The sequence below is a fragment of the Leucopleurus acutus genome (assembly GCF_964270905.1).
Source record: "Leucopleurus acutus genome assembly, chromosome: 6".
In the NCBI taxonomy this organism is placed as follows: Eukaryota; Metazoa; Chordata; class Mammalia; order Artiodactyla; family Delphinidae; genus Leucopleurus; species Leucopleurus acutus.
Window position 1 is genome coordinate 109,705,674 of NC_139149.1, and position 27,058 is coordinate 109,732,731.

At 42.8% G+C, this 27,058-nt stretch overlaps 1 protein-coding gene across 1 annotated transcript; it reads right to left on the reverse strand.

The window, feature by feature from the left end:
• Positions 1-405: 405 nt before the first annotated feature.
• SLC16A14 (solute carrier family 16 member 14) lies at positions 406-20,128 on the reverse strand (the record flags this gene model as incomplete). The annotated part of the gene is made up of 4 exons (XM_082840681.1): positions 406-557; positions 6,962-7,939; positions 14,185-14,328; positions 19,870-20,128. 4 exons carry the CDS (start codon positions 20,126-20,128, stop codon positions 406-408), a joined length of 1,533 nt encoding a protein of 510 aa, XP_082696807.1.
• Positions 20,129-27,058: the final 6,930 nt, after the last annotated feature.

A 27,058-nucleotide genomic window follows, 5' to 3' on the forward strand; every position in this document is an offset into this window, starting at 1 on the left:
GACCTGTATCTGTAAGATTTCCAGAAGCACTTAGATACCTTATTTTCATCTTAAAAAGAAGTAGTTGGGTTGAAAAGCTTTAATTCTTTGTTTTAAAAACTGTTTCTAAAACCCTAGTCTTAGTGGATGATGAGATACTCTTTAGGAGGGCGTTTCTACCAATGATTTAATAGGCTGTCTTTGCAGGACACGGTCATCTCTAAGATGCATGTAGTCCTTAATGCCTCTCCCTGCACAGGAAGGCAGTGCTGCTTTCAAACGAAGCCATGACAATGGCATTTACAAACAACTGTGCCAGTTATGGGACAACGTACTTTCCCATGATATGTCACAGGCTCCTCACAGCAACCATGTGAGGTAGGCATGAGTATAGCAAAGAAATCTTACATGGGACATAACAGGACACTACACATTTGCGCCATCTATGTATTTTTTTCTGGACTGTCCTATAATTTGAATACACGGTTGAATGAGTAAAAAGAGTATTCCTACCATGTAGAGTAAACCACATATATAAAAGGAAAAATCATATTTTTGTGTGATGTCGTAGATCCACCCTACAAAACAAAAAAGAATATATTCAGTGTAAGGAAGTTGAGAAAATAAAGTCAAGAACTCAAAGCAAGCACTTATTGCTACTATAAATAATTCTCTAATGATTTATTATATGTCATTTAATGCCCCAACCGTTCGTTTAGCCATTTTTAAGTCTGGGCTGTTGAAACCAGAGTTCTTGGTGTGTGGGGACGGCTGCATTTATCTTTGAAGTCACTGGGGTACTTTTAAAGGCACTGAAACAGTAGCTGGCCGATCTATAGGGAGAATCTTCTGGCCCACAGCCCTTGGGGTAACTCTCAGGCCGGCACAAAGCCAGCAGCAGAAAGTGAATCTAATGATTTTCTTTTTACACAAATATAAACACAAATCTTTTCTAAAACCTCAAAACTCTTCTGAAGAAGATTCTCGTGTATATACAAAGAGGCTGGGCAGAAGACATTTGAACTTTCATTCATTCTGAAGTAGAAGGGTAAATATCTGTTCTAGAAAGAATCAAGATTTCCAGGTTTTATAAAATTCACATTTACAGCTATAAACCTTTAATATATATATTTAAATTTGTGAAAGTTTAAATTGCCAAAGACATAGCTTTAAATGCTAACTAAATTATCAGTTCTTTAAAAAAAAAATACTTTACTATTATAGTCTAATACTTTCGTATAATGATCTTACCAGGGCCTGTGAGATACTACCGTATTTCACGGACTCTAAGGCACCGTGAATTACGTGATGCATCATTATCTTATGTATCGATAAAAAAGAAATAGATCATCAATTAAAATATGACTTGATATTTTCTTAGAACTTTGTACAAGGTATTCTGATTTCAGAGATGTTAAAATGTGACAAAAGAGTCTCAGAAACTATGAAGCATGATGTTTCATTCACTTCAGTTATAAGGATCAGTCACATGTCATGGTCCCCACATAGCCAGCTATGCAAACGGAGAGGATGAAGCTATATACAGAGGATTATGGTAAAAATGCAAATATAAGCATTCACTTTTTCCATTTCAACAAGTGCACTAATTAGCAAAGGCATAAGAAAAATATAAATGATTTCATGATCAAACACAGCATTCCATGGTCACTTTAAGAAAATGATCTTTTAAAAAGTATCTAATTGGCAAATGAACGCATAAATACAACTTATAACCTTCTCGACCAACAAACAGCTACACAAAAGCAACTGCTAAATGTGTAAACTACTATCTCTGACTTCCTGCGGCTTATCTGTATCTCTTGTTTATTGTATCTAGCGCTTAACGCACCTGGATGAGTCAAGGCTGTCATAAAGAAAAGCAAACAACAGCATCGAAAATGTATACTTTTAAAAAACCCCTCAAGAGCTATGAATCCTGGATATACTTTAAAAGTAAACCAAGTTTTTGTGTTTGTTATTTGATATATAAAAGAAGAGAATACCAGAGTCCTTAGATATGGCTTAGTAAATGTTCTATCATCTTTTCTTAATTTCCAGTTTGAGACTAGAAGGACAGATAAGATTAAACATATAATCCAGAAACAGTGATTCAGCTTCAGCATTGAATCAGAAAGACACAGTGACATATGAACAAAAACACACCCAACTTTTGCTCGGTGCCACCATTTGTCAGCTGTGGACCACTGTGAATTATGATGAAGTGAATAATTCACTTGCAGATAACGCTGAGTGGTGTGTCTCTATAAGCAGAGTACATGACAGCACTATCTTCAGCTACAATTTCTAAAAAATCAATACATATAAATGAGGTTCTCATACCCCACTCATCCCATATGAAAGCTGATCTTGTCAGCTTAACAGTTAAATCCTCCCTTTTCATGTGATCAAGTGACTGAGAGTAGGAAATGATGCCTCTAAATAACCAACAGCTGAAACAAGTTGATTTCCCATCACTGCCTAACACGGACTCAGGACAAAATCCGCATTGGAGAATTAATCTGTACTTAGTTCAGACTATTTATGTACTTTTTGGTTACAAGTGTTTGAGTACAAGCTCCAGGGCTCTGTGATATGGCCCCTGTCCGCCTCTCTTGCTGCCCAGAGCTTAACCACAAGCACAAGCCATTCTGAATATTCTGGAGTTTCAAACATATTTGTCTTGACACTTTGTCTGTACATGTACTATTCCCCCTTCTGGGGGGACAGTAATAAACCCATCACCCTTAGAACACCCTACCATCTCCGTCCCACCGCTCCATCCTCCCTCTTGTCTCCGCAGACTACAGAAAATGTGTGCTGTGTGTTACACATTGTTACAGCCTTATGTTGAATTAATTATATTTTAAGATCTTGCATCTTTCCCCTAAAAGTATAAACTTTTGTAAAAGCATCTTCACACACCCCATTCTTTTAAAGTAACTCACAAGTCAATTTCTCAAAAAGTGCACTCAACTTTACCAAACAAGTTTGGTACAAATTGGAGTAGTCCTAAATTTTATGTTAAATTAATCCCATAGGTTTTTCCAATCTACCTTTATCTGAAACGATTCCAGATCCTGCCATCTCCACTAGTCTGAACTCAACCCAGTCCCAAGTCAGATGCAAAGCAGGTCAGGAGACAGTACTTTACCATGTGCTTTGGCCCAACACATGGGGACGATAACTCTTTAGAAACAAGATGTTTCAGACAAGATGCCCGCCTCCTTCATCCTTTACCATCTCTCCCTGTAGGTGTGAACTCATCAGTCCCTTGGTTTGGAGCTTGGATCCTTGGCAGTCCTGATCCAACCATCCACTGAAATCAACAGCTTCAAAGTAAAATCTGGTTCCCTATTAAACTGCATTTCCTTTTCATTTGAGTCTGTCAAATGAGGAGTGACAGCTATTTTTCTTACTTATTAAATAAGTGTTCCCAGCTCGTGATGAAAAAACATTACAAATTATTGTTAGGGTGTTATACTTTATGCAAATATTGGAGATATGTGTAGGTTCTTGGTCAGTCAAATCTGGTGGCTGAGTTTTGCTATACTTTACCCTGGAAACATCTAGAAAAGTACTATTATTATATCTTTAAAAGTGATGAACTGAATGCCCAGTAACATTATAAATGAATTACATCATGAAGTTCAGGTTGCTGAGTGACATGGTTGAAATGTCTGTTCAATATCTTTGATTGCACGTTCTTCTCCTAAATGGAAATGTGTGATTGTCTAACATGCTACTAAATTGTACCAGACTTTTTAGTGCCAGTAGGAACCGCTTTGAAAAATGGAAAACACATTCATTTCTAAACCCATTAAAAATGAAAAAGCTAATGTGAACAGTAATTTTCCTTCTAGCACATCAAGGTAAGTAATAATTTCTAGTCAACCTGGAATTTCTAGCAAGAATTTAATGTGGTTATTTAGTCACTCATATTGCCAGGCACTTCGGCACTATCACGCATAAAGGCTGGCCTTGCATCTCTTGCAATATTGGCTCCTCGGCCTGGAAAGTCAATGAATTAAACACAATACAGTTAGCTAATCATGTTGTTCAGCACTCTTCAGTGCATGAATTCAGTGGAAGGAGAAGAAACAAACAAAAAGAAGGAGAGGTCCCTTTAGGTTGCTGGCCTGGAGATGTACATCAGAACATTGATTTTAGAGTCCCCATGGCAGCATTTGACACATATTCATGTCAGGTTTGTAATACAATGGTTTCTACCATCTATGGTGTATCAAATTCAGCTACAGACTCCACTTCTAGGGAGGAATGTTGAAGCAAGCAGAGATCAGACCTGGTAACTGAGGGTTGGGTATAACTCCATGTCTTCTAGTTATAATTCCTTTCTCTTCTGCTCAAGAAAGTGCACTAGAATCCAAGTGTGTGAAAAGGAAATGACCATAGGGATGGGATAAGGAAACCATGCTGGCAAACCTTGGTGCTTTAATTAACATTGATCATGAATTACTTCGGCTGCACCTCACGGCTGTGTTGTGATACTGCTATTGCAATCTGATGGATCAGCATAAAATAATCGCAGACTGACCATTAGAAGCAGAAAGTACCCCTTGGATCCTGCAAAGAAACATCAACGGCAGATTCTATTTCCACATACAATATATCTGAAGGACTTCCAACAAGAGGGTGGATGAGCCACTGATAATGTCCCCATCCCCTTAATGGATATTAAACTCCTTTGGAAGTTACCATTGGTTGACTGATCCAACCCCCCAATCCCAGTTCTTTTCTCCTTTCCTTCCTCTAGTACAGAGGCTGGAAAGTAAAATTCTCCAATTCTCAGTTCCCCTTGAAGTTTGGACTAGCTGCGCGACACAGTTCTGGTCAATCAGATATAAGTGGAAGTCTTCTGGGACCGAGTCTTTTGTTCCTTCCTCTTTCTTGTTATAAATGAGGATGTAGTGGCTGGAGCTACTGCAGGCATTGTGTGACCATGAGGCCACTAGCATGAGGAAAAGGCCAAGAGGATCTTGAGACACTGCCCCAATATCATCTAGTCTCTGAATTCTAGATTTCTGGTTATGTGACACAAATCTCTGTTTAAGCTACCATTGTCAGGGTGTTCTCTTATAACCAAATGCATCCCTAACTGATAGAGAATTCTATACTATGAGATCACTGAGCAGTACTGACTCTTCCACTGCCGATATAATAGTCTGCTGCACTGCTGTAGATATTCACTGGCACCTAGAAATGCTGGCCTGCATCTCTGTATAGGAGCAGCTTGATCCAGGAGGGGCCCCATATGTAGCCTCTGGGTTCCTAAAGCAATTCTTGGGCCTTAAACCTTTTGTCAGCCAGCTGCCAGTGTTGTCAGCTGAATAGGTAAAAATCTATGATTTCTTGAGCTTCAGTCCTGAGGGGGACTTAAAAATGGTTGTGTTAGCATAAGCCCTCTGCCAGCGTAGTTCTAGGACAGGTGACTGTAGGCTCTGTAGACAGACTGGGAAGCAAGGGGTGGGGAGGGCTTTGTCCTGCACGTATGAGGTTCCCCTATCCACTGGGAAGAAGTATTTCTGCAGAGGATATGAGGATAAAGGGCCTGGATCAGCCAGATAGGCAGAGGATGGGGCACCTGAATAGGTGAGATTCTACCAGGTTAGCTTAAAACCCTGCACAGAACTTCTGGCAGCTCTGACAACTGTCACCAGTCCTGCCTGGCCTGGCTGCCCTAAGAGCCACCTCCACAGAGCACCTTTGTTTTGACATTTGGCCCCAGCCCCTGCCATACTTTGTGGGCTCCTGCCTCCAATCCCTGGACAGTGGGTAGACTTTGTCACCTTTGCCCAGTACCTGGCCTCTTGGGGACTGGGTCTACCTACCACAAAGCTTAAAACCTGCCCAGAATGACAGGCTCAGAGAGGTACCTGGCCCAGACACAGGACTCCTTGGTGGTGCCTATGGCTTCTGGTATGCCCGATGCAAGAAGCAAAATCTCCATTGAACTGAGGTGAATACAGGTGAGAGATCTCACCCTAGACGTGGCCAACTAGTGGCCTCTGGGCCAGAGGTAGGCAGAATGTCTCAACTCTCCCCAGATGCCCACATCCTAATCCCTGGAAACTGTAAATGTTCCCTTATGTGGCAAAAGGGACTTTGTAGATGTGATTAAGTTAAGGACCTTGAGATGGGGGTTATCCTGGATTATCCGGTGGACCCAATGTCACCAGCATCTTAAAAGTGAAAGGAGAAGGCAGGAGAGTCAGAATTAGAGAGATGAGAAAATGCTATGATATTGGCTTAGAGGATGCAGGAAGGGGCCGGGAGCCCAAAAGCAGGAAGCCTCCAGAAACTGCACAAGACGAGGAAATGGATTCGCCCTGAGAGCCTCCAGAAGGAATGCAGTTCCACCAACACCTTGATTGTGGCCCATTGTGACCCATTTAAGCCTTCTGACCTCTAGAAGTGTAAAATAATACATCTGTATTGTTTTAGGCTACTAGGTTTGTAGCAATTTATTACAGCACCAGTAGGAAACGACTACAGGGCTACATCCACGGAAGTGCTCTGCTGGACCTACACACAGTGTTTCGAACATTTGGAGATGTTACCTAAGAGTGCAGAGTCCTAGCTTCTCTTGGACAGTGGGGGGAGGGGGCTAACCATAGAAGAGCTAGTAATGGTTTTCTGTATTTCTTGGTGATGGAAATCAGCTGGAGCAGGGTAGAGGCTGTCTCTCTCGGACGGGGCAGGGGCTCTGCACTATTCCACCGTGCACTTTACCAGCCTAGCCGTTGATCTCACAGGTTAGGGATCAAAAGTTCATCTACATTCTATATGAAAGAATGACCTTTAACTTGCTAAAATTTATAACAGAAATTGGGGGCAGGAATGGGAAAAAAAAAAGGACCATGTACACAAATGGAAACTTCCTTCTTATTCATCCTGGACTTTTAACACAAATGAGAACACGACTTTCTACATGCACTCTAAGCTCTTAAAGCCTTGAACGGTTTACCTGCAAAAGGTGGTCCCAGCAACGCAGAGATGCCGTTAGCACAGATGATGATGCCGTACGCGTTGGCTAAGTGCTCAATCCCCACCAAGTCTTCAGTCACCACCGGCATCAGGGAGAAATAACCGCTGGAAAACCCTATCAGTGCACAGATGACTGCCAGGCCAGCGTACGTGTGCATCAAGGGCAGAATAAAAATGCTGAGGACTAGGGTGAAGTTGGTCATCAGGAAGACATTCCAAACGCTGATGCAAGGTAAGTCGGCCACAACGCCGAGGGTCACTTTTCCGAAGATATGAACTATTGCTATGATCGAAGTCAGAGGGAAAACATCGTTTTGCTCTGATAAATTATACAAATTGACTATTTCTGGGAGGTGAATGAAAGGGATGACAAAGCTGCTGTATGCAAACAGAGCCCAGAAAATAAAGGCAACAAACATCCGATTAGTAAAGAGCGAGGCTGTCCCAAAATAGCCCAAGTACCAATCCCGGAAGCCCTTCCTGACCCTCATGGTCAGCCGGCTCACGGTCTTCAGAACCCGAAAGGCGCACATGTCCTTTCTGTGTGCAGCCTTCTCGTGGCACGCCTGGGCTGGCATGTCCCCGAGGGAGTCCTCGGTGCCGGGGCCGCCCCCCTTCTCTTCCGCTCCGCCCAGCTGTCCACTGGACCGAACAGATTCGGTGGAGTGAGCCGGGAGGACGTGTGGCTCTTTCCCTTCTGGGTCGTCTCCATCCGTCCCAGGAGAGAGGGGCCTCATGAGCGCCCCGCAAACACACAGGTTCAGGGACACCGCGCCTTGGATGAACATGGCATTCCGCCATCCGTACTCTGCGCACAGGTACTTGAGCAAAACCGTCATGAGGAATGTGCCAAACCCGGTCCCGGTGGTGCTGAGGCCCTGGGCGAGCGCGCGCCTCTTCTGGAAGTACCTGCCCACCATGACCACGGCCGGCAAGTAGGCCATCCCGCTGCCAAAGCCTGCGCACCCGAGAGGGAAGAAAAGGCACACGGCACAGCGTAAATGGCCACAGCCCGAATCTGCAGCCTTTAAAGAGCATCTGCATTTCATTATGTTAGTTTCTATAACTTTTCTTTCAAACAAAGAAATAATCATGATTGTAAAAAAGGAGCTCGAGGGGTAAGTACCAATATTCACCCAAAGAAGCCCACTTCTAGTCCATCATTTCCCCCAACAGGCTTTTCAGCATAGGTCACTCCAATAATAATAATAATAATAAACTATTATATTAAATAAATAAATAACAAATATATATAAAAGAATTAAATAAATAAAATAAGTCTGCATTCTCACATCAGAATATAAGCTCCATCAGGGCAGGACTGTGTCTGTATTATCGCCCCTGGTATGCTGGGCACTGCTCAGAACATGCAGTGTGTGCTTAGTGATTTGTTGAAAGAATGAATGGATTCTGAGGGCTCTGCTGCTAATTGCACTTAATACACAGGAAAGTACTCATGTACAAGGGGATAAAGAGTGACTCCAGGCAATTTACAGAAGCCTCAGGAATGGGCCAATGTGTTCCCGAATGAATTAGAAGAATAAAAGGAATTAAAATGTACCTATAAGGATACGTAGCTACTAGATGCCAAAATCACCTAATACGCATTTGCATCTCTGGTTTTTAATTGTATCTTTCTTAGAAAATAGGAACGGTTTGTGATTTACGGGCACAAAATTAAAATGCTGGTGGGGAAGATTGTGTCTATTGGGGGCAGGGTGTACTGGGAGGGCTTTGTGCTTTCTGCCCAATTTTGCTGAACCTAAAACTGCTCTATAAATGAAGCCTATTTAAATTTAAAAATAAAATAAATATGAAATAAAATAAAATGCTAGCCAAGAGGTTGAGGGTTGTGTTCTTAACTTCTAGGTACACACAGAGGGAAACCGTAAGCCCCGCTTCAGGTGGTCATGGGGCCACACACGGTTCTAATGCTCACAACCTCCTGACATTAGGATAGCAGCTTGATAGGAGAAAAGAGACTTGGAACAATAGCACTCCCCAAAGCCGAGAAGCTTCCCTAGTTTCGCATCATTTAATAGTTTCAGAATTACTTGAATCTGGAAGGAGAGCAGAGCGGTCATACGTGCAAACATAATGACAATTACCACTAACTGAGTGGTGAGGATGTGCCAGTTGCTTTTCAGGCTTTATCTGATTTACTTTTCACAATAATCCAAAAGCTACCTGTGGTTATACCCATGTTATAAAAGGGGGCATTGAACCTCACGGAGATTCAGACATTTTCACCAGACCCTGCAGCAGGTAACTGGAGAATCCGGGTTGGAATTCAGACCCAACTGCAGAAGTCTGGTCCCTTTCCACTGCCTGCACGGCCTCTCATCCTAAACTGCTCATCTGCCCAGCTGCCAGCACATTGCTGCAGAAGGATTTTGCTTCAGTTTCTAAAATAAGCTCCAAGAAGCAACCTGCCTCCTTTATTTACCTTAGAGCAGTGATAATCTACAGCAACTGTCAGGGGCCAGTGATCCTCAACCAACTGCTCCTCGGATGGACACCCTTGTTTTAAGAACAATTAAGCCAGCTTCTAAGTAATTCCCAGCGAAAGCAGGGCGGGTCCCCAAGCCACCTGCCAAGCCTCAGCGAGGGCAGCAACATAGCAATCATTTGCGTGACGGGGTAGAGGAGGATGAAGAAAACGGCCACCCTTAATTTTGAACCAAACTCTGAATTAACTTCTATGAGTTTGAAGTCCGCAAAAGGCAGAAATCTCTAATTTCCTAATATTTAGAAATGAAGCCCAATGGCTTCTTTTTTTTTTTTTTTGTGGTACGCGGGCCTCTCACTGTTGTGGCCTCTCCCGTTGCGGAGCACAGGCTCCGGACGCGCAGGCTCAGCGGCCATGGCTCACGGGCCCAGCCACTCCGCGGCATGTGGGACCTTCCCGGACCGGTGCACGAACCCGTGTCCCCTGCATCGGCAGGCAGACTCTCAACCACTGCGCCACCAGGGAAGCCCATGACCATCCTACTTTAAAATGCAAGCCTCTCTTGCCCCCCACTTCCATTCCCAATCTCTCTTACCCTACTTTTCTTTTTTCCTATAGTAAGTACTTGACAGTATAATTTACTTTGTATTGTGTGTGTTGTTTATGATCTGACCCCTTCTCCCCTACAACTACCACTATAAGCTCCATGAGGGCAGGATTTTCTTCTGTTGTGTTTTCCGATACATCTCTTCCAAGCACCTAGGACTGTGCCTGGCACATAACAAAGGAATGGAATGAATAAAAGAAAGTTCTCTGGGAAAGTAAAGTGATCATATTTTGAAATAATAGCTACCTTTTTCATACCGGTTAAATTGATACTTCCACAGTTAAGGTACAAAATACTCAGCTGAAAAATTAGTGTATCAGTGGTTATTTTGAAAAAATAATTATTTGTTAAAGAACCAAGAAATTCTTTGATATTAACTATTGTGGCACAGTATTATTGTCCTTATGGTTGTACTGGGGAGATGTGTAGTGGAAAGAACCTAGCTGGCCTTGGGTTTAAATCCTGGCTCCACTCCCCATAAGTAACCATGTGACCTTGACCAAGTCAGTTAAACGTGCAGCTCATTGGTGTTGTGTTCCTGATGTGTAAGTAAGTGCAATACACCTATGTGATAGCACACTGTCAATTAATGTTACCCTCTTACCACTTATAACGGGCTATTGGTTAATGAAACAGTTTGAATCAGATTCAGAGTAAGCTTTTAAAAACCAGGTGGTTTAATGAACTCCCACATACCCATCACCCAGCTTCAACTGTTATCAACTCCTGGCAATTCTTGCCTCAATCCCGCCTCTACCCCAACACACACACACACACTCCTTCCTCCATATTATTTTGAAACAAATCCCAAATATATCATTTCATGTGCAAATATTTTAGTATAAATCTCTAAATAGAAGAATTCTTTAAACTGCATAATCATATCAGTATCTTATCTGAAAAAAATGAATAATTCTTTGATATCATAAAATATCCAAAGGTGTTCAAATTTCCAATTCTCTCATAAATGACCACATTTTTAAAAAATTTGTTTAAATCAGGATCCAAGTAAGGCCCACACATTGCTATTTGTTGATACATATTTTAAGTCTTAATTTCTCTTTTTTTTTTCTCTCGCGATTTACTTGTTGAGGAAACTGGATCATTTGTCTGTTAAATTTGTCCATTCTGCATTTTGCTGATGGTACAAAAGTTTACTTTTTAAAATTTGATTTGTCACTGACAATAACCAGCAACCTAAATTTAATGTGGTTACGGATCTCTAAACAGCAGCAGAATGAAATAACTAATAGGAACTGAATTGAGGGGCAAAGCATAAGAGTAGGACCAATTATAACTTTGTTTTAATAATAAACACTCCCATGTGTGAGAAAAAAAATCCGTTCCTAATGCTACAAGCATCTACTACCCTCTCCATGTCCTTAACAGCATCTCCCCTTCCTAATGTGACTTTGTGATTCGTAATCAGCACAATTATTCTATGAGCATATAGAACAGGCCTTGGGTATACTGAGGCTCAAGCCCAGTGGTCAAGCAGGGTCCTGGAACAATTCTTCACCACACTCAGGTTTAGAGGCCGGGCCTGTACCCAGATAAGCCAGGCAGAAGGCGGCCCAGAGGGAGAGAGAAGATCCTGTGGTTCTGAGTAAAAAGCATGCATAGCAGGAAAAAGCTGTCTCCAGAAGCCAAGTTTAAGAGAATGGATCTCTTAAATGGCAAAGCTGAAGAAATTTGTCCAGATCTCCTGGCTAAGTAAGATCGCTCAAACAGATGTTAGTTTTCTGCTTAATAGGAGGACATCCATGCAATTTTAATTGCCTAGATGGTAAAAAACAAATACAAACAAATCTGCCTCAAATGCTTTTTGTAATGAAGAAAGATGTCAACAAAGTCTCTTTCACACATACATTATTGTACAGTGATATACATATATATATCAATCAGTTGCTTTTTAAAAATTTTTGTTTTTTATTTTAAAATCTCTTTAATTTATTTTTTTGTTGTTTCAATCACTTGCTTTTTGCAGATCTTTGCTTCTAACTTTCTTTCTTTTATACTAAATAGGGGTCAATCAGCTTCACCATGCCTCACTAACAACAGCCCAACGGTATATAAGCTAACTGATTTAGCTGGATTTTCCACTTAAACATAATTATATATATATATTTGTGGAGGAGGTGAATACACTTATTTTCAGAGACTTTCTTTGGGTGTTTCCTGTATTAAAAAGAGGGAGCAATAAAGTGTCTCAAGAAACACTTTCCTTTCACTGGCCTCCTGATTTTTTTTCCGAATTCCTTGTATCCCTAAATATTTGTTGATTAAATAAGTGAATGAATAAACAAATGAATGAATATGGAGATCATATTATTTGAGAACCAATAAGCAACTAACTGCAAGAAATAAAATTCCATTTAAACAAAGAGTCTAACCATAGACATCTCTAGATGATGGGAATAAATTTCAAGTCCCAGTTATGGGGACCAAGTCATAATCCATGTAACCAAACACCACGGATCAAGTTCCTAGGGGCTCCCACATGTCTGCCCAGAGACCCCAGTGTGGCTCCTTAGTCCCAGGGGAAGGAGTTTATTTCCTCACCTATAATATAAAAATCCCCGTGCCAGCTCTATTCATTGGACTGTTATGGGGCAAAGTTTCTAAAATGCCTCAGGGAAAACATCTTGAGTTGTTCTTTAAGAGCTGTTATCAAGTCCTTCAGATCAATGGTTTCCAAACTCAGCCTCACAGGATACGGAAGTGCTTTAGGTGTATATGTGGATAGATGTACATTACAGAGAACCAACTTGTCAACTTATACGGACAGTGAGTTTTTATGTTCACTGTCTCCTGCTACCATAAAAGCATATACTTAAGCTTATAATATAATAAACATGTTATATACAATAACAATTATATATTAGCTAACATTTGCTCAAAACTTTATTATGTGCCAAGCATTGTGCTAAGTGCTTCATACAGATGACCTCATGTAATCATTTCAACAACCCTGTAAACCAAGCACTCAATCATCCCATTTTGCAGATAAGGAGACTGAGGCATAAGTAAGTTAAGTAACTTTCCCAAAGTCACACAGATAGCAAGTGGAAGAAAAAAAGCAAGAACTCCAAACTCTAACTTTGAACTCTTATGCAAACACTGCCATCAGTGTGCCACTTATTAAGATTATAGCTCTGTACTCAAAAAAGTCAGGCTGGCTCTGGTTCACTGAAATACAATTGTATGAGTAACAAACTACTTACCTGTGTGCATTCTGCTACCTGTTGATAAAGGAAATTATGGCCGGGAATACATTTTGCAGAACAGATATGCAAACTGTGCTGCGTGGCGGCCAATTTTTATATATCTCCTGGGGACTGACACTTTGCTCTGGATTTGATTCTTAGAGTCTCTACATCTATGTGGGTTTTGCTGCTATTCCATTAATTTGAACAGGGGTGAAGGAGAAAATGATTTTTCTCTGATTCACGCTGGATTCTGCAGTTATTAAATGAGAGAATGTTATTAATATGTCCGTTTTGTTACAAGAGAAGGGACTAGCACTTAGAACCAGGTATAGAAAATTTAATTAAAATCTGTTAGGAAGGCCAAGTACAGCTGTTAGGCCGTTTCCTCACCCTTAAGGCATATTTTCTTTCTTTTTTTTTTTTTTTTTTGGCGGTACGCGGGCCTCTCACTGTTGCGGCCTCTCCCGTTGCGGAGCACAGGCTCCGGATGTGCAGGCTCAGCGGCCATGGCTCACGGGCCCAGCCGCTCTGCAGCATGTGGGGTCTTCCCGGACCGGGGCACGAACCCGCGTCCCCTGCACTGGCAGGCGGATTCCCACCACTGCGCCACCAGGGAAGTCCCTTTAAGGCATATTTAATATCTTATATTAAAAAGTATTTCCTGGAGGATAGGATATGGTTGGGTTGGGGTGGAGGAGACAAAGGGACAAAATATTTAATGGGTCTCTTTTCTCTACAGTGAAATTCATTGCCAAATGCCCAATAGAAACATATAAAGTCAAGTTTAAGGGAATTCCCTGGTGGTCCAGTGGTTAGGGGTCCACGCTTCCGCTGCAGCGGGCATAGGTTCGATCCTTGGTCGGGGAACTAAGATCCCGCGTGGTGTGGCCAAAAATATAAATAAATAAAGGCAAGTTTAAGAAAATCACTACGCTTACCGGCTGCCACTCCGAAGGTAATGAAGAGATAATGCACGTTTGCAGCGTAGGCACTCAACACCCAGCCCAGCGAGTTCAGCAGCCCTCCGATGATGGCGGTCTGGCGGCACCCACAGGTGTTAATGAACAAGCCAATGAAAGGTCCTGTCACAGAACATTGAAAAAAGAATGACTAAAATGACTAATGGCATTTTATTTCCCTACTTTCTTAGGGAGTCCTCATACGAAGACAAAGAATACAATATTACTAGAGCTCTCAAGTAAAACAAACCAAAACCACACCCCTGCTTTATGTGCAGAAAGCTTTTGGCGTGCAAAGATAGGTTTCAGTAACTTCACTGGAGAGCACAAGGTTCTAGATTTTCAAGGAAGACAGAACTGAAATAAACAGACCAGTTGATTTCATTCTCTTGTCTACAGCAGAGGTCCTAAATTAGTGGTCTAGGTGCTCCATCCAGCCTGTGGGTGCATTTTGTTTATCCAGAACAAAGTTTAAAAACGTTTTGAATCAGTTGCCAACATTTAAAAATTAAGATTATTCACAAAAATCCAGTGGCCACACAAAATACCTTCCCACACAGTCCAGAGCAGCTGGACCCGTGCAGCAGCTGGTCCTGTTTTGCTGTGGCACGCCCTCTCTAGTTTGCTGCAGTCTCCACCCTTCCCTGCAGCCTCGTATTTGACATCCTGCCCTCATTTACGTTACTTGTTTGGCCTCTGTATACATTTTAGTTTTTTACTGTAGATCTAAAGGGAGTACAGAAAGGGGGGCTCTCAGGACCTCCATGCTTCAAGAAAGGAACCTATAGCCTGTTTTCATGAGGATATCCAGATGCAAACCAAGCTGGAAAGAACTCCATTGCTTCATACATACTTCAGCCTCTGCTGACTCTCAGTCCCTGACTGGACCCATCAGGCTATGCATTTATGACACTGTGTGGACATTCAGGTCTACCCCTGGTTGTACAATATTTACCAATACTCACAGCAGTGCAGTACATGATACACTTTCTCATTGCTTACTTTATATGACGCTCTAGTTTTTGTCAACCTCTTTGTTTCCTTCCTGATTTTGTGGCAGCTTCTGATGTCATTGAAGCTTAATGCTTGCCTTCGGGTCAGTGATTCCTTATCCAAATAGCAATCCGTATTTTAGTAATACAGTTCAAGGCTGTACTCAGCATTGCATTTTAAACATCATCTTATTTTTTGATCATTATTACTTTATATAGTTATCAAACCCTATGTTCAGGTGGGACTATTTCAGGTTAAAAACTTGTTGAAGTCTAAGGAGCTTCCTCTTGTAGTCCAAACTGAAATAAAACTGTCCTTTACAATTCTAACAATATTCACGTACATAGTTGGGTACAGTCTGCTAATAAATTTTTTTTTTTGTCTAGTGATTTTGAGAGGATCCAATCCTGAAAACTAAGAAGATAAAGACTTACTAATTTAATTAACCCTGCTGTATTACAGAAAATAACTCAGTAGATAAACCTCTTAGAATAGACTTAATACAGTAAACATCTTATACAAATATACTGTATTATGTATATTATAAAATAAGCACATGATATAAACAATATATAAGCTAAGCACATGGATATAAACATCTGAGGAAATTACTGGGGGGAACTGAAATTCAGAAACCATAAGTTGAAGAGTGTCTTTTATTTCTCTATAAATATTTTTATTTTCCTAAACCCACGGTCACTTCACCACTTCAAATCTCAGATGAGTGGGTTAAAAAAAGAGAAAAATGCATAATTCATTGGTTTGCTGTTAATAGGTCTTTTAAGACATGAAGGGTCAATGCATGACAGTTCAGTGGAATGATATTTCCCACATTACAGAAAGGACCCAGAAGCAAGCTTTTCTGTGATGCTGCATGATTATGAAACACTGCATTAAGAAGCATTTGGGGGAACAAAGGGGGAAAATTCCCAAATAAGTACAGATATTCGTATCTGGAGGAATTCTATATATCAAAAAGAAAGTATTGCTTGCTTTACTGAGAAGAACATTAAGATGATAACGGTGTCTGGCTTTTAGTTTATGATTCTGGCACCCTGTGTGCTGCAGCTACAGTCATTTATGATGTGCAGATGGGCAAAGTCAGCCCCAGAAATGCTCTGAGTCCTCCATGGTTACATAATGTAGATTTATCAAAAAAAAAACGAAGTCAGACCCAAAGTTTCGGATCCTTAGTTTCATTTTCTAAGCATTGTTTACTGATGGTCAGTTGGCATCTCCATGATGGAATTGCCATTCAACAAAATGAAAAGAACTCCACACCCAGTCTAAGGAGAGGGGAAAATAAGATTGAGATGCAGTCCTTTGGCTAAGATTCCCACTTGTTTAGAGGAATCCATTGTTTTGGAATGAGATTATACACCTTTTCAGACTTTCTCCTCTTCAGAAGGAATCTGAATCTTGGCCCATTTCCCACATAATAAAGTCTCGCATTGCTGCAGGAACACGCTGAGGAAGTCATGACTTCTTGCCCATCCCAGCATCTCATAGGTTGGAAAAAAGCTCAGGTGAGGAGAGAAACAATCTGAGGTGAGCCTTGGCATACAATCATGGATGAAAGTAGCTAGTTCATTGGATACGTGGTCTCTTGGTGTAACCCTTCCCCGCAATAAATCAATGGCTCTCTGCCTTGGCTGACTGTTGGAGTCACTTAGGAGCTTTAAAAAAATCATTAAAGAAAAGCCCAGTCTCGGTCCCATCCCTAGAGATTCTGATTTAATGCTCCAGGTGCAGCCCGAGAGGCATGGTTTTTAAAAGCTCCCAGGTGGATCTGACGTGTAGCCAAGACAGACAACCACTGCTCTAAATCTACTTAGCAAGTAAATGACCTTTTGCAGCCTATAGCTACCCCTAACTACATGGCTTCTACCAAGAATTATTCCAAGAGCTATCACAAAGGCTGCTGTAGATACCGCCAAGGTGATTACATTTTTTTAACAATTGGGACCTTCTGCAGGAACTGGCGAAATCCATGCTAGCAAAGAATGAAACAAGAATGAATTGAATTCCCCATGTGCAAGTCACTGCCCAACAGAGTGCTTTTAACTCTGTAACATAATTCATGGAATTTTTAAATTTGAAAGAGGTAACTCAATGTCCTTACAATGATTAGAAAATGAAAACAATTTATATTTATTCACTTCAAACATATTTTCAGTTCTCATTTAACGTCATGGCAGGCAGTGTGGTATAGCGGACACCATTTCAGAGTCCAGTGGACCAGGTTTGAAGCCTGTCCCACACTTACTGGCTACAAGTTAACTTCAGTAATTTACTTAATGATTCTGAGCGTTGCATGTTCTCCTCTGTGAGATCAAGATGATGGTCTGGCCTCCAGGGCTGCTGTAGGATCAAATGAGATCATGTACATTACACGCACTTGGCATGTAGTAAGTGCTAAATAAAGGAGAGCTCCTTTTTGCTTTTCCAAGCAAACAACATATCTGCTGCCACCTGTACCAGCAGCTTAGATAATGAATAGCAATTTAGGGTCATGATAAACAGAATAAAAGACGTTTCATTTACATAACTATGAGCCTTGCTGTGCTATAATTTGTGAGCTGCAAGACAAAAGATGTCTATCTGGCAGACACCTTTCCTGAAGAAAGGTTAGTCTACAATCTAAAGTTCCACTGTCTGGAAATCAAGGACTCTCAAACAGAATTCAAAATCCACAGTTACCTCCTAATTAAAGATGACAATCACATTTCATCCCCACTATGAGTTAGGTGTTCTTATTTGGGGGATCATCCTCAGAACCACATCCAATTATTTCAGCACTGATTTCCATTGCTTATTCCTGTAGAACTTGTGAAACACAAAGCAATACCGAAGACAACCTTCTTAGATGGTTTGGAAAATATTGGGACAAATACCCTAGTCTTTGGCTGAATCTTCTTTTTTGCTGTATGCGCACACTTTCTAGATTGAATCTGTGAGTATCTTGTTCTACCCTCTAAACATTTATTTTTAAAAAGGTAAGAAAACTGGATTTTTAGTATTTGGGCTGGCCAAAAAGTTCATTAGGGTTTTTACGGCCAAACCCAAACGAATTTTTTGGTCAACCTATATTTTAGAAGCACAGTTTTCCTTTACTGACTTATTGAGAAGGTAGAATTATATCCAACACAAAACTAGCAAATTCCCTGCACTGAGGTTAACCTACCTGCACTTCTCATATGATAAACAGTCCTGGTTTGAACAAGGCCAAGGCAGGGTTGAGGAGTCAGTTCATTACAGTTATATGCAAAAGTGATGTATCAACAATTCTCTCTCACACACATAATGATGCCCTTATTTAATTTAAAAACTAGATCAGTAATAATTCCTTGTGATAAACACATACCCCCTGTACACATCTTGAGAAATAACATTCTGTCCTTGTTTTCTATCATTAGCACTGACACTGTTATTAATGTCGCTGGTATTATCCAAAATAACATTGGCTGCATACCAGCCAAGATCAACAAATCTCTGAATTGAATTCAAGCAATTAATTACCAATGTGGAAATCACTGACAAGGCACAGACTCTCGTCAAACACACATCTGCCTGTCATCCGCATACTCCCACAATACTAGGAAGAGATTTGAGGCCTATTATGTTTCTAGTATAAAATATATCATGAACCCTTTAAATTAAAAAAAAATTATACGTAAAAATATGGCTTTTACTTTCAAGTAAAGGAATTGAACAGCTTTATGGTATAGTGGGAATTACCTCGTACGACTGTTGAGAGAATTAAAGTTAAATGAGATGATGTAAGGGAAAACACCTGGTATATAATAGGTGCTTATTAAATAGCAGTTGGCAGTAAAAGCTGTTTAGTTCTCAAACTGAAACACATTAGCCATAGCAACGTATCATATTTATAATAATTTCCTTGTTTAGTATCTCCAACTAGATAAGAATTGCTTTCATAGATTGCTAGGTGGTTAAACTACAAAATACAAGAATATGTTATTATTCCCTCCTGTTAGCTATATCAGTAACCTTTCTAAAAACAGTTTAATAGATTTTTCAATAACATAGGATCAATACTTCAAATTTAAAACATTAAAGCTCTGAAATAAGATTATTTACTTTTACTGTGTTTTCTCTAAAATTTTTATCTTTTAAAAATATTCATGTGTTAAACAGATTTGTAATGATAGGTAATGAATTATAACAGTTAAGAAAACAGAGTTAGGGGCAAAAATTCTAATGCTCAATTTTTAAAATACTCCAAATGTTTACCATACTCGAATAGGAATATCCCACAAAAGGACAAATCTTGTGTGATCCCACTTATAGGAGGTATTTAGAACAGTCAAATTCATAGAGACAGAGAATAGAATGGTAGTGGCCAGGGATAGGGGGCTGGGAGGAGAGGTGGCAATGAGGAGTCATTGTTTAATGTGTGCAGGTTTATTTTGGGAAGATGGGAAAAGTTCTGGAGATGGATGGTGGTGATGAATGTGCGCAACGGCATTGAACTGTACACCTGGTTAAAATGGTAAACTTTATGTTATGTACATTTGACCACAATAAAAACAACAGCAACATCTACTAAAATGTAATATCTAACGTTTCAACAATATAAAACATTACTTACAGTGAGGAACTGTCATTTTATAATTATTCAGTTTTACAACAGGTCACATGTGAACATACCCACAATCAAGGTGACGCCCATGCTGAGGGAGCTGACCCATGCCGTCAGGCCACGGCTCTGATGGAATTCTTCAAGCCACTCCACATTGAGGACTCCCAGGGCCATCTGGGAGCCCATGATGAGGATGTGCACAAAGAAAGAGGAAAGGACCATCATCCAAGCCCATCCGCCATCAATGTCTGGGTGGGGTTTAAGTGTCTTCTTATCCTTGGGGCCATCTTCAAAATCATACCCAATGTCTTCATGACTTGTATACATTTTCCAAGATGTTCTGAAATACATATGATAAATAATTTCATTGAACATCAAAACAAAAATATCTCCATCTTTCTGGAAAGCTCTACCTACCCATCAGAACCAAAGTGGCCCCACCATCATATTAGACCTTTAGATTAATCTTGTCCTTATGCAGATTTGGGAACACTCCTCACTTTTTCATAGGACCAAATGCTTTTATGAAACCTGTTTCATCTTTACAGTCATCCTATATGTAAGTATTATCATGGCTATTTTAAAGAAATGGAAATAGACTCAGGGAAGTGAAGTACCTTTCCCAAGTTCTCATGGCCAGGAGGTAGTATATATAATAGCTAGACAGGAAGCCAGGAATTGAACCCAGCTCTTCCTGACTCCAAAGCCCATGCCTTGTGTCCCTTATTGAGATGGAAACTGACAAGATGTTAGAGAAGGAAGATGCCTGGCCTTAGACAGGGTAGCTTGGCCTTGGGGGTGGGTGAGTGGGCGCCTGGCAGAGGCTATGGTTCTCAGTTTTGTGGGTCCAAGTGTTCAATTTGTTCAATGCAGCTAGAGTGGGTTAGCCTCAGGGGGACTGACTCACATGATCCCAACTCAGGAGAGATTGGTAAAGGAGAAGGCCAATTTATGATCTTACAACGGGAGACAGCGTCTTCTGAAAATGGTGATATTTATGTCTGATATACAAGACACACTTTCACCCCCTCCATCCACCCGCATTCCCAGCATTTACCTGGGAAGCTAGAAAATTGCTTAGAAAATTGGAAATCAGATTACAGAAATTTGGGTACCACAACGGCATACAGGTTACCAGGGAGCCAGGGGCTAGATCTTGAAGAGCCTTATGTGCCAGATAAGGATTTTGGAGTTTATCCTGTACATAATGAATAGCTGGTGGCTGCATTTGCACAAGGAAGAGGTAAGATGGGACCTGTGCTTTGCGTAGATCTATCTCTCAAGTTGTTCAAACAAGAGGAGGGGGTTGGATGGAGCTAGAGGTGAGACGATGCCAGGTCAGGGGAAGTCTCTGGTTTTGTTTTATTTTTTAGGATGAGAATGGAGTGTATGCATAAAAACTGAGGATAAGGAGAGAGAGAATGACTAATCCCAGAGGTGGTGGGACAGGGTTGGTCTTGATCAGGAAGACTGACCCATCCTCTGAGACTAGAGGAAGCAGGCGGTAGATGGAGAAAAGATGGTAAGTAGTGGGATTTTTGATGATGGCCATTCTGATCAGTGTGAGGTGAGATACTTCATTGTAGTTTTGATTCTCATTTCTCTAATTATCAGCGATGTTGAACATCTTTTCATGTGCCTTTTGGCCATCTGAATGCACATATCTGTTTTGAGAGTAAGTTCCTAAGAGTTCAGAACTGCTGGTCCACACCTTGGCTCAGTTTGGGTCTGCAGTGCCTGCAGTGTCACACATCACTGCCTTTAGCAGGACATTCAAGATGGACTGTGACAGCACAGTGATGGTGGAGACGAAGACCAGGACGCCAGCTACTCAACTTTTGTCACTCTATGTGCCCACCTGCAGACTTTAGTTTTGTTTAAAATTTAAAAGAGCAAAACAGAGTGCCAAAACTGCAAGGTGAAAAACTTTGGTTTGGAAAGTGAAATTTGTAGTCGATACATGAATTTGAATAATGACTTTAAAATGGAAATCTATTCTTTGTTTCAAGTAATTATTTTAAAACAGAGGAGCAAATCAGAAAATAATGATTATTACTGACCATGACATGTGATTATTACTGAAAATCATTTGAGGAAAGTGGTGTAAAAAACGGTCCCAAATACACTCGGAACACCTCCAACCATGCGGCTTTTCTCCGCAGTGTTGTGATGTGGACAAAATGACAGAGAAGCAAATTGTGGCCCAAGTGCCCAGCTCTCAGCCTCTTTTAGGGAAGCACACTGTGCCATCTGCACAGACTCTTTCTGTACACCCCTGAGCTAAGAATTTTTTTTACCTTTTCAAAGGCTATGTGACCTGCAGAACTTCGTATACTTACTCTCTGACCCTTTATAAGAAAAGTTCGCTAATCCCCAGATTAAGAGTTTGTTGGGAAGAAACGGGTGCTAAGGAACTAAGGATGCCAGTGGAAGAGCAATTTAATGGATCTGTCCTGGGCTCATCTTGACTTTTCATTTCTCTCATACCCGTTATTTTCATCTTTTAAATTATTATGTCTCTTAAACAGATATCCAGTGCTCAGTCACCACACTTCCTGCCCATGTTGCTGCTCTCTGCTGGGTTCTTCCCTTCACCTCTCCATTACCGAGGATGCTGGGAATGGGAAAATGCTATCGTACCATGTAACTTCCCCACCCGGTCGAGTTATCTTTAGGATTAAGTCCAAACTGCCCTGTCTGCTTCCAGGCTCTCCCCTCGCGTTATCTGCCACTCTGCCAGGTCCCTTCTCCTGTTCCTCAGCTTTGCACTCCGCTCTCCAGCCCCATGGAAGCACCTGCAGCTCCCTGAACCTGGTACAATCTCTCAAGCTTTTGTGCATGACCTTCTCTTCTTTCGGGAACATACTTCTCTCCTTCTAATCTCCTGGTCCTCTTCTGCTCATCCTTCAAGATTCAACTAAATTCTAATAGTGAAACCTTGAAATAATGAGGGAAAAAAAAACCCTGCAAACATCTCTAATATCCAACATTAGAGTACATGTTAAATCAGTCAATCATGGTATAGCCATGCAATGCAAGTGCACCATCAAAGATAAAACTGTACGGGCTCTTTGAAGACAGAGAAAGAAGGTCACGCTAAGGTTGAATTATACTAGGTGGTCACAAAATGGGGCACATGAAATAATTCCTTTTTGGTTGTTGTTGTTGTTAAAAATATGTATCTGTAGGAAAAAAAGACTGGAGTGAAACTAAAACGTTGATGGAGATTATTCTTGGGACGATTGTCTTCCAAGTAATTTCCTCTTCTTTATCTCTTTGGTAAAAAATTCTAAATAAACTTATATTAACTTTATTATAAGAAAGTCAAGGCCCCTCTCTCTACCTCTTAAACATCATCTGGTTCAGCTACTTGCCTACAGTAGATTAGTGGCAATTCAGAGCCACTTCCCTTGGGAAGTCTAGTCTACATTGGGCTGTAGGCTTGTGTGTGTGTTTCCCACCACCCTCCTCTCCCCCCGTGAGAGGACAGTCTGCCTGGCGATAGAAAGGGATGGGATAGCCCTTGCTCTCCAAAGCTCACAGCCCATAACCGAGCTGCCCTGTCAAAAGTTCCAGGAGGATGAAGCTAGAAAGGGTTCAAGTGGAGTCTGATGGTTGTCTTCCCTTCGCCCCTGGTAGTTGTACACAGAATCCCAAGGAGTCAGAAAGGAGCCAGAAAGAGGAGAACCAGGCAGCTTGATAAGGGGTGTGACTGGCTTAGATGAATAATAATAACATTGTTTTACAATCTGTGTTTAATGAGATAAAACACACAACTTGGCATTTTCCTAAAGTCCACCTACATGTAAGAAAGACTTTGAAATAATAATAATACAAAAGTCATATTTTTTTCAACTTATGAGTTGAAATAGTAAGCACTTTGCTAAGCAATGTTAAGAACTTTATATGTTCACTGAATTATTTATCTTATGGGTTAAGAGATGCAGTTGCCATTGAGTTGCTCTTGACGTTTCCAGTTTATCTGTTCATAAAGAAATGACGTTAAATGGCGTTTAATGGAAAAGTTTTCTTCAAGAGGCACAACTGTAAAAAACAAAGAAACAAACAAACAAAAAGAGGCACAACTGTGCCTGTAGAAAATAGTATCAGATGGAGCCTATGGGTGGGTAAAACAAAATTCCATCAGATCCGCAGGAGGTCCCTGAAGATCTTCCCGGCAATGGGGTTGTCTGCATTTCACACCCAAATCTCTCTAAAAGTCATTCCTGTTTTGACTAATCAGAGTTATCTGACTGTACAGCCAGATTAACTAAAACAAACAAAAGGCAACAGAAGAATAAACGTCTGTCCCCTCACCCCCAAGTTTGCTTTAGCATTTCAGCATTTACATAATAAGATACAAAATAATCATTTGAGCATTAGGACCCTCCCCTGCACCTGGAGAGAGAGGGAGAATCAGGAAGGGTTTCTGGGCCACCTCTCGCCAGGCTCCAAGTCTTTCTCCACCATACGGTCTTCAAGCTCCCCCATCTTTTCCACACACTGACACACATGCAAAATGACAACACGTGTGGGACACTGGGGGAAGTGGAGCAGTGAGCGTGGGGTTTCTGCTAAGGACTGATGTGTAAAATGTAACCCATTCTGGGCTCACCTAGAATGGAAGCTCTGCACATAACGTTAGGGCCTTGCACTGAGGAAGCTGAAGGAAGGAAATGGGAAGATTATGGAAGATTATGGGATCAACAGTCAACTCCCCATTCTTCCCTAAAGTGAGTTTACTACCGGTGAAAGAGAAACCATTCATGGGGGAAATGAAGTAACACACGCAGGCTATGACATGGAGGTCAGCTACGTATTTACCTGGTAACTGGCAGAAGTGAAAATACTATATAGCCTGTTCGAGTGTTTCAGAGATTAAAACGAAATTAAATTTTCCACAACTCTGTTAGGGGAGCAAGTTTTATAAGCAAGTCATTGATTTTTTTTTTTTTTTTTTTTTTTTTTTTTTTTTGCGGTACGCGGGCCTCTCACTGCTGTGGCCTCTCCCGTTGCGGAGCACAGGCTCCGGACGCGCAGGCTCAGCGGCCATGGCTCACGGGCCCAGCCGCTCCGCGGCATGTGGGATCTTCCCGGACCGGGGCACGAACCCATGTCCCCTGCACCGACAGGCGGACTCTCAACCACTGCGCCACCTGGGAAGCCCAATTCATTGCTTTTTAATTTGGCTACTGTTGATTATGTTACAATGTGGTGAGCTCACTGTAAATAAGCGGTAAAGGGGAAAGCGCCCAATTAAAATTAAAAATACAATCTTCCCCAAAGGTGACAGAGTATGTTGGTAGCAGGTTCTTCGTTAGACGTGGGCGTGGGGCGGGCACATCTGTAATTTGGCTCTGTCGATATCTGCCCTCTAGACCGGGTGCGCACTGGACATCTTGAGCCTTTAGAGGGCGCACTTGAGGCCAACAGGCTGAAGAGGCTGGAGCAGCCAAGGCTGGGGAGCTGAGCTGTGCAGAGACCACAGAGCAAGAGAAACGGGGAACCCTATCTAGGTTCACGCTGTATCAGGGGGAACTAAAAATATAAATGCCTTCTATGGGTCAGGAACTGTGCTTAACGGCTTCTCCACAACGATGCTGTCCAGTTGTATTAATGCCCCATTTTACAGATGAGGAAATTGAGGCTATTTGTAGAATGGGGGCAATGCAGCTTAGAGAGGTTAAACTACCCGGTGGTGGAGGCCAAATTTGAACTCGGGGCTGAGGGATTCCAAAGCCTATTTTATCTCTCTCTCTCTCTCTCTCTCTCTCTCACACACACACACACACACACACACACACACACACACACACACACACACACGCCAGGCAAGGCGAAAAGGAATTTTTCTAATGCCCAATAATAACCCTTACTCATCCTTGCTAATGAGAGCCTGGATCAACTTTTCCGCAGAAGGAAAACGGCTCAATTAATTGGTAAGCAGAATTGAGCTCCTAAAACACCGTCAGTGGCCTTGGCGGCGTCTAGCCCCGAAATGGCCGCCCCGGGTCCCTAGCCCCATTTCAGTCTCTCCTTTCCTCCCCAAGGGGCCTTGATCAGAACCGCTCTGGGGTACAAGCGTCCGCACGCCCTGGGCTGGCCCACGGCGATCCGGCCTCCGCGCCAACCCTCATCTCTCGAGCGCCGCCTCCGCCGCCCCGGGGCCCCCTCCCGGGCGCTGTGTGCTCCCCCTTCCCCGGCACCCCGAGACCCCTGGCCCCCATCCCGGGCATCCCGCGTGTCTCCGCGCGCCCGGAACTCGCCAGCTCCGCGGGGAAGCGAGGCCGATCGCAGTCCCGGCGGCCTGCGCGGGGAGGCATCCTGCACCCCCAGAAGTCCCGCAGCCGCCCCGCCCCCGCCCGGGTCTCCCCCTCTCCGCCCCAGCACTGCTAGTTCGAGTGGCTAACGCGGGCCGGGAGAGGAGGCGGGAGCAAGGCTGGACGCGGGAACCAGCGCGCCTCTGGGGTCGGGCGGGGATTCCGAGGGGCGCCGTGCGCCCTGGACGACGCGCGCGGGGCCCTGGCCGCAGTGGGAGCGCTGCGCGTGCCCACGTTCCGCCCCGGCGCGCCCGCCCGCCCCGAGGTGGCCTCGTCAGCGGTTCCGTAGCACCCCGGCGGGCGGCCTGGGCGGGACCACCGCCCAGCCCTGCCCTCGACCCTCTGGACGCCTTCCCCTACCAGGCCCCGGGCCCGCACCGCCGCTTCCCGGGTGGCTGGGGCGCAGCGGCCACCGCAGCTCAAGATGCCCCCGGCGCCGCTCCATCCCCGGGCCCGCGATGCAGCGCGGCCCGGGATACTCACTGTCCGCAGCCCTCGGGGCGGCGGCCTCACTGGGCTCCCCGCCCCGATCCCCGAACTTGCTGTTTCCCTCGGAGCCCCCTGAGCGGCTGGGCGGAGAGATTTGTGGCAACGTCGCCTATCATTCTGGAGGTGCCGGTGCCCGCGGCTCTGCGCTCCGCCCGGTTCGGCGCGCTGTGCGGGCTCCCGGCGCCTCTGCCGCTCGCTGCCGGGCCAGCTCCGTTTTGTGGAGCTTGGAGCTCGAGGCCTCAGTCCGTGTGGTTTTAAAAAGGGTGCGTTTGGAGGTGCCCGAACCTAACCTGAGCTTCCTTCCAATCCGTGCAATTTCAAATCTCCATGCTCGTTCATTCCTATACCGGCTAATTCTGGTTTGGCAGGAAAAAAAAAAAAATTGCAGTCACCTCACGTGCACACTCTCGTGGCCGGCTGTAGTTTCCAGCTTTGGCTGAGGTTCGCT